The sequence below is a fragment of the Echinops telfairi genome, unplaced genomic scaffold (assembly GCF_000313985.2).
Source record: "Echinops telfairi isolate 266 unplaced genomic scaffold, ASM31398v2 ScPeMD7_70;HRSCAF=299, whole genome shotgun sequence".
Classification (NCBI taxonomy): domain Eukaryota; kingdom Metazoa; phylum Chordata; class Mammalia; order Afrosoricida; family Tenrecidae; genus Echinops; species Echinops telfairi.
In genome coordinates, this window is record NW_022103968.1 from 59,641,384 (window position 1) to 59,650,492 (window position 9,109).

The following is a 9,109-nucleotide window of genomic DNA, read 5'->3' on the forward strand; positions in this document are numbered from 1 at the left end:
GGAACTGTCAGTCCCGTTGTTTTCTCCTCCAGATTGTTCATCCAGCCTGTCCTATACAGGCAGGCCTGTATAGTGTAACTTTTGACTTACTTCAACTTAATTTTTTAAATGCCTAAATTTGTGAGAAAAGAATTTTCACAAATACATGTCATTTGTATGACATGCTTGGACATGAAACCCTATGAATACTAACTAGACCACGTAAACTACTGTCTGCAACAAGAACATTTGGCAATGCTCAAGCTGTGAAACTTAAATCTACTACACTTGGTTCTTTTGGGAGAAGTACATGGCTCACTTGCACTAAATTACAGAAAGAAACCCATTGGTTCCGTTCCCTTGAAAAGAAGTCTTCATTAAAAAAAAAAAAAATTGACAGAAAGAAAAGAAGCCTTCATTGGTCAGATAGTTAGTGTCTTTTGTGTGGGTTAAATGTTTTACAAACCAAATCAAGGCATCCTCCAGAAAGTTATGTGGCAGACTTGAGCCCAAATACCTAACGTAAGCTCCAACCACCACGGCCAAATCAACTATAAATGGCAGGTAGTACAGACTTTGGATAGTAGTGTAGCAAAGCACAGCAGTTAGATAACAAAGATGTAGTAGATTATGACATTAAAAAAAAAGATGAAAGTCCGGGTGTTACTATAGTACATTTTTGTTCATTTATGTTTAATATTCCTAACACAGGATTATTAAGAAGTACCAAAGATGCATCAAAACACAAGCATCTTGGTAAAATAATGATTTGTTTCAATAGGCCATCAAATAAAATGGCAAAGAAACAATCTGTGCATTAGTATTTGATCTGCCTCAAACAGAAAAAACTACTATAAATAATTCTAAACACAAGCACATTTTCGTGAATAAGGTAGGAGACTGGTATACTCAAACTTTCAGATTTGACTTATAATTGTTCACCAGTCACTTGCTGTTTTGACAAGTTACTTACCAACTTGTGCTGCCATTTCTCCGTATATTTATCCCCTAAGATGAGGATAATTCTTGCAAATTGTGTCACAAGCATTTTGAAAGGAACCATGAGTTATTGTGTAATGTTCTTGAAATTCCTCAGCTGTGGGGTCCTACACAAAGTAAAGTATTATTATACATCTAAGAGCAGTCATCTGTTTGCATAATGATTTTTCCTACCCTGACACTGATGCTTGAGCACTAATCTTTCTCAAAGCAAAGCAACCAAAGCAAACATCCTCTCCTGACCAAAGTAATTTACATTTTTCAAGTTTTCATACAGTCCACATCTTTCTCTTCCTTAGAAAGCATCATAAAAATTAGAAGCTCATAAAATATAATGAGCTTCCTTGGTCTTACATGCTTTGGTCTAATGAGAAATGTGTTGTAAAGCTTGGTAATTCTAATCTACTCTAAGTGAGTAACTGTAGCTACTATATTTAAATTTATTTTCCTATAAATATTTATTTCTTTTAACTACATTTTAAGGTACAACTCATTGCTAGATGTATGTTTTACACAGAGAGGTCAGAAAATGCAGAAGGAAAGCAAGCAAGCAATTACTGCTGTGTGACCAAAGTGCTTTCAATGGAATGAACCAACAACAGAAATTAACATGTTGCCACACAGAATCAACATGCATCATCTTGTTAATTCTATAAAACAATTGAGGACTAACAAAGATAAATTTTATACGGCTGGCTTTCCAAGTGGAGTTGGCCTTCTGTTCAAGTGAACACCTAAATATATTATAATTTTAATTCCTGTTGACACTATATGGCGTCCTAAAAATGGAACTTTCAACCTTTTCAGGATTCCTTAAATGACTTTGTCTTTGAATTTATAATTAAAAATTAAATAGATATAAAATTAAAATTTGTTTAAGATTTTATCAAAATACCGGTGAGAATCTAGTTTCCTCCTAAGCATGCAATTACTCTACCTTCTAAATATGGTCATGGGAAAGCTTTGTAAAATAAAGATAAAAGCTTAGGATTTGGAATGTTCTCTTCACATTTCATTAGCCCAAGTGACCTCATTTAATCTCATCTATTTCCGTAAGCTGGAGGCCACAATACTTGCCTCTCCAGTTCCTTCATAAAGTTGTTGAGAGGTTTAAATGAGATAATCTGCATGAAAGAATTTTGTAAACAAAAGCTAACAAAAGTCATTTTCAGAAAGAACTATACATCATCACATACAAATTTGCAGTCATAACAGTTTAGCACGTTTTCCAAATAAAAATAGGTATATAAAATACATATTTAGGACTAGAGACACCAAATTATACCTACAATTGGATATACAGTGAGTAAAGGTTCTTGTTCATTAAAGTGTACATCTCCTATTGTTATAATCTTCAGGAATTATTTTTGTAAGGTGTATAAAAATGAAAACGAATCATTTAGATGAATGTCTAGCATATTGAATATCAGCACATTTGTCAGAGACAAATTAAGGAAATGATAGCCACTAGCTTAAAATAAAAGTATGATGGAAAACTATAAACCTGAAAGTGAATATAACTTCACTTCCCTGGAAATAATTCAGAAAAGCAAATATTAACAAGGGGTATACATACCCAAGGGGCTTCAAAAAATCTGCAGAAAATTTCCATTGTCTTTCACTCCATTTTTCCACTAGGTTTCAAAAGCCCCCGCATATGTGTGCAAACAAATCTTGTTTATGGTTCACTTTACTGAGCTTCAAAGACACACTAGATTTTCACAAATTGAAGGTTTCTGACAAGCCTAAGTTGAATAATACTAGCAATGCCATTTTTCAACAGCATGTGCTCACTTTATACCTGTTTATCACATTTTGGTAATTCTCACAGCATTTCAAGCATTTTCATAATGCTATTGCACACTTAAAAGACTACTGTAGAGTGGAACCGTAACACTAGGAAACCGAAACATTGTGACTCACTTTATTGTGATATTCACTTTATTACAATGGTCTGGAACTGAACCTGCAGTATCTCTGAGGTATGCCTGTACATGAGAGCAGAGACAAGCACAGACATTATCTACATCTTCGTATACTTTAAAAAAACAAAAACATTGCCATTGAGTTGATTTCGACTCATAGTGATCCTATATGTGGTTTCCCACACTGTACATCTTTCCAGCAACAGACAGCCTCGTTTTATCTCCCAAAGAGAGGCTGGAGGATTTGAACCAAGAACCCATGATTAACAGCCCAATGTCCATCCGACAGTACCACCAAGTTTCCTTGGAAATATTAAAAACAAACAAACAAACACCTGCTGCCACTGAGTGGATTCTGACTTACAGCAATCCTATACAGAGTAAGAATGTAAACCTTTAGAGGGACAGAAAACCTCGTCTTTCAGCAAATAAGCAGAGCTGCTCGGGGGTTTGAATGGTTGATCCAGCAGTTAGCAGATCAACACTTAACCCACAGCACTACCAGGGTTCCTTCATGGTATAGCTATGGACCCCAAACTTGGAGAATGAAAACTCTCTCCCAGCAGTCAATATGTCAAATCTATTTACTGCAGTGTAAAGCCAAAGCCTTCATATTATCATTATTCTTTCTCTTTCACTCTATTCCTAGCCATAGACTATTTAATCTGTTTGTAAAACCAGTTTCTGTGAGGAGACAACTTGAGATCCTTCCTTTCTGTGTGTTTTCTTTCTCACACAAGGTTAAAGTTCTGATAAAGTGGCCTATGTTACTACATGATCCAAGAAATACATGGTTAACTCAATGACCGTAAAAGGCCTTAAACCCATTTAAATAAGTTCTAACAGTCTTTATCTTCTAATCTAGTACACAACTCATACACTTTTTAAAAAAGAAAAAGAGAAGAAGCTTTGAGGATGGGGCACATTTAAATCATTAAGGAGTAATTCCAAATGGAAATAATTTTGATTAAAAATATTATTGGAAATTTACCACTCAAGCACCTTAAAGTAACTGAAGTTAAACGAAGTTCCTACCAGAGGAACTATCTTGAACTTCTAGTTCCCCCCACTGAGGTTTGGACTTCTGGTAATAAAAAGCTTTGCTAGTACTTGGGAAAGTACCAGCTGCCCTTCTTCCCACAAGCTTTATTCCCCCAATAAAACTAAACAGCTCCAAGTTTTATTTTTTTCACTGGTTAAACACTTCGTTTCCACTGGAATCTTTAGTTTTAAGCCCACAATGATATTTCCCATCATTTAAATTCTCCAGGCTCAAAACATATATACACACACACCGTATATACTCGAATATAAGGCGACCCGTGTATCAGCTGAGGCACCTTAATTTTACCACAAAAACTGCATTAAAAATGTGCTGAAAACACTCGACTTATACACGAGTATACATGGAGTGTGTGCGTGTGTGCTTGTGTGTGTACAGCATGTCAAATTCCATTACCTTCAGTTGTTTCATTTATGAATGTTTACCTCCTAACCCAGGCTCTAAATTTTTCAGACACAGTTAATGAGCCATAAAGAGATCAGAAGCTAAGGAAACCTATTCTCTCAACTTTCTATTACCAAATGATGCTTCTAAGATGAATCAATAGAATGATAAAGAAGTCACAATGCAACCATCATCACAATGCCAGCATGACCAGGAAGAAGTCTGTTTTGGCTAGTTAAGTTTCTGAGAATCTTTCCACATAGAGGCAGAAATTGTTCCAGGCACTATATTCATTATACTATCAATGCTCAGTGTCTGTCTTTGTCCTGGACATAAAACAGGTAATATTTAATAACATTTAAGATCTTTAAGTCTTAATAAACTTCAGTAAGTACACTGCAATTTCTATGTTGCTGGCTTTATACTTGCTATTTGCCCAGCTGCCTCTCAGAAACTACTAAAAACATAATGGGTGTTATGTCTATGGGACATGTTAGCACAAAGACTAGCAACAGTTCTAATGTCATGAAAATCTCAATCTGAGACAGTATTATAAGCTAAGGAAAGTGTCTGATTCAGAAGCAGATCTACCATTCAAATGAACATTTTTGTTATTTTCATTTTATTTTAAATATATTACCACTCATTTTCATCAACAAAACCGCCCGAATTCTGAGATTATGAAAATCTAATACGGTTCCACTAAAAAAATCTTAGTAGAGGATATGAAAGCCATCATTGACCTGAGCCTCGCAATACTTAAATCTACCATTCAGTCAATAATTGCGAAGTTACAAATGAAGGTAAGGAAGGTAGAAGAAAAGAGATAGAGCGTCTAACCACAAAGATAGACTGAAAAACTACACAATAGTTACAAGCTAAAAAAGTGAAGTTTTGCAAAGGTGAGGTATCATGAAAGATAAAATACGCCTTAATAATATTTATTGGGTAACTACATTAATGTCTCAAGAGTAGACTAGCAAAATAAATTATTTAAATAATAAAGGGCTATTTTTCAAAAGGTGCACAGAAGTGTCATTAAAGAGAAAAAAAAGTTAAGAGAATGATAAATCAGTACTGCTATCGTCTCATCTGAATTCATCACCTTAATTTATTAACTTTTGGTTGTAACGAAAGCAAAATTCATATAAAGAATATTTTTAAGAGTGGTAACATTTGATTTTAAAATATGTAAGTACATCCAGGAAAACAACATGAAATGTGACTAAACTCTTCAGAATTCACATTACCCTATAAATTATTTTAAACTGGGCTTGTATGCCCACTTCAAAATCAGAACATTTCATATTAAAAAACCTTAAAACTTTCATTTCCCCCCTAATTTGGGATATATGAAAAACAACGTAAATTATGAGCTCAAAATCTACCCCACATGGAGAGTGTAGAACACCTGGTGGGGTTTGATAAAATACAATGTAAACGAGAGGAATTACTGAGAGCGGAATGAAGGCTGAATGTGATAGTGGGACAAGAGTAAAGTAAAAGGAAATAGAAGAAAGAACTAGGAGGCAAAAAACATGTATAGAGCTATAAATGTAGGCATGCATATATGTAAATATATAAATATAAAATAATATAATCTATGTATATATATTTATACATTAAGTATCAAGGCAGCAGACGGACACTGGCCTCAACTCAAGACCTCCCTCAACACAAGAACATTTTGTTCTAATAACCTGGCATTCTGTGACGCTCACCTTCCCGAGGAAAGCTGACGTCAAAATGGAGGCATAAGCAAATGTGGTGAAGAATGCTGATGGTGCCCGGCTATTAGAAGATATAGTGTGTGGGGTCTTAATGGTTTGAAGTTAAACAAGTTCTAGCAGTGAAGCAGCAAAGCCCACATAGAAGAAGCACACCAGTGATTACTAGGTGTCGATAGGATCAGGTATCAGGCATCAGAAGATCCAAAACAAGCAATCATACCAATGTGAAAGAGTAGGGGCAAGGGGGGGGATGGAGTGGAGACACAAAGCCCATCTGTAGACAATTGGACATCCTTTCACAGAAGGGTCACAAGAAATGAGTCAGCCTGAGTACAGTATAGCACCGAGTAAACACACAACATTCCTCTAGCTCTTTAATGCTTCCTTTCCCCCACCACCCCCACCCTCCCACACATACACCACCATGACCCCAGTTCTACCTATCAAATCCGCCAACACTGGAGCATGTACACTGGTACAGGTAAGAACCCTCGACACACAGAATCCACGACAGATATACCCCTCAGTAACACAATGAGAACAGGGATACCATGAGGGTAGGGGGAAGGTGGGAGAGAAAGGGGGAATGGATCACAATGATTGACATACATATAACCACCACCACTACCACCCACACCCACACCCCACCCCCAGGGAGCTGAACAACAGAAACGTGGGAGAAGGAAGACAGTGGATGGTGTAAGATATGAAAATAATAATTCATAATTTATCAAGGGTTCACCAGGGTGGGAGGGTAAAGGAGGGAGGGGAAAAAAGAGGAGCTGATACCAAGAGCTCAAATATAAAGAAAATGTTTTGGAAATGATGGCAACACATGTACAAATATGCTTGATACAATTAATGTATGGAGTGTTACAAGAGCTTTAAGAGCTCCCAATAAAATGATTTTTTTTTTAATCTGCCCAAGACGGCTGAACAAAACTTTTACTAAAGAGGCTCAACATACTATATACCTATGCTCTCCAGACTAAATAAATTCAACACACGGCAGGCTGCCTGTTTTACAACACCAGTTGTTTATGTTCTACAATCAAAGCCTCATGCAATAAAGGTTTGTGAAATTAAAACACATGCAAAATAATTAAAATACTTTTAGAAGCATGCAAATATAAAGAACATAATTAACTTCTACTTCATTTTTAAAGCTTGACAGAATGTGGATTTAGGACTAGAAAAATTAATTAATACTTCAAAATTTAAGTGATAAACTTATTCTAAATAGCAAAAAAAACTTAATTTCTAACTTACCTGGTTTCTTTCTAGATTTTTCATGTCCTAGTTGTCCTAGATCATTACATCCACATGTGTATACTGTTCCATCATCCAGAACAAATACAGTATGTCTGAGTCCACATCCTACATCGCGGACCTTTTTATTTATAAAAAAGTCACTTTTTCTGGGCTCTAGAACAATTTCTTCATCAATTCCACCCAAGCCTAGCTGTCCAAAGGATGCATTTCCCCAGCACAGCATGCTTGTGTTTCTTTTGGTCTTCCAGTTTCAATTAAAAACTCCCTTCTGAAGCACTGGCAAGCTGGCAGTAACCCTATGTCTGGGGAGACAAGGAAAAAAGTTAATATGACTTCAAAGAAAATATGACGTGTAATTGTCTTTTCACGTGCTAGCCTACATTAAATCTACTTTATAATATGCCATGCAGACACCACGTTTCAAAAGTCAACTACTTATATTTTTTAAATAGAAAATAGAAAAGTATAGAGAAAGCACAGCCATCCTCCGTGATCCTTTCCACAATTATAGACATGCTAACTAGTTTTGACTTTTTGTTACCTTGGAGCCAAACTAATGAATAAATCCCAAATCTTGATTAAATGAATCTCATTTATTTCTTGCTTTAAAATATAATTTCAATAAGAACAAGCAAGGACGCATCTATCCACCACCCCAAAAATCAAATAGTGAAAAATTTAGCCAACTGCAGAAATCTCCCACAAATCATGGCATAATTAAACCTTCTTATACCTACCTCCACATCAAGAGAAAAATGAAGTTCTGATCTGTAACATACAAAATTAATAATGAAAACATTAAATTTCCCCCAATTTAAGTAATTCTTCCAATAATTTACACTATTTTTGTCCTAACTGGCAGTGGAGAAAATTATGCCAAAAAGAAACGTTCTGACCTTATACACAAATTCAATTTTAAAACTAAATGTTAGTAACCACAAGACAGGAGGGGAAAAATGCAGTAGAAACAAAGATTTTTCCGCCAAAGACAACATTTTCTACTACAGGCGGTAGCTGAGGCTGAAATTTCCCCAGTGTCCAACCTATCTATTTATGTCTCTGGGGCAAATATTGGAAGACGGGAAAGCCTGCAAACAAGTCTAGCGCTGCCGATTTTTCAAGAACAGGAATAGGGGCTGGTGCCATGAGTTTCGTGGCAAAATCCGTAAACCATTCCAGTACACTGGCAGCAAATGTCTTTGATTGTTAACACTCAAGTAACAATCACAGCCCACGCCACCTCATCCTACGTAGATTTTTAAGCACATCAAATTACTAAATAACAGCATTAAGGGAAATTAGCCTTTTTTCCCCCTTGTTGACACCCAGCCCTTCAGAGAGAACCTGCCAAGATGAAAAATCCAGTTTTCCTACGTTTTCCCTAGTAGGCACTGCAGCTACGCATGCCACCGACTGTCCGCTGAATGAAGTTTGGTTTCACTCCTTGGGGGCGTCAGTACTCAGGAGTTGCCGCATTGTCTTCCGGTCATTTCTTTTTTCTTCCTTTTTTTATTTTTAAGGGAAGGCAGGAAAAGACCCCGATTTCAGCACACGAGGTTTCTAACCACGTTTCTCTTTAAGAAGTCAGTTGAAGGGCCCTGGGGAAGGAGTCCTTTCGCCAGCAACAGGTAGGGGATGCGAAGCAGTTTATACCCAGCCTTCTGAGCGTGCACGCCGGGGCCGGAGGAGAGAAATCGCTCGCACCCCCCAACCTCGTGGACCGACCAGACCAGCAGCGACAGCAGCCGCCCGCTCGC

At 36.7% G+C, this 9,109-nt stretch overlaps 1 protein-coding gene across 1 annotated transcript in view; it reads right to left on the minus strand.

Moving 5' to 3' along the window:
* The window catches only part of HERC4 (HECT and RLD domain containing E3 ubiquitin protein ligase 4), a 134,871-nt gene extending 126,739 nt beyond the window's left edge, over positions 1-8,132 (minus strand). Inside the window, exons 1-2 of the mRNA XM_004701380.2 lie at positions 8,090-8,132; positions 7,350-7,654 (exon numbers count right to left, since the gene is read on the minus strand). Coding sequence (XP_004701437.1) covers positions 7,350-7,575 — 226 coding nt within the window. The 5' untranslated portion in view covers positions 7,576-7,654; positions 8,090-8,132. The remainder of the gene's footprint in view (positions 1-7,349; positions 7,655-8,089) is intronic.
* Positions 8,133-9,109: the final 977 nt, after the last annotated feature.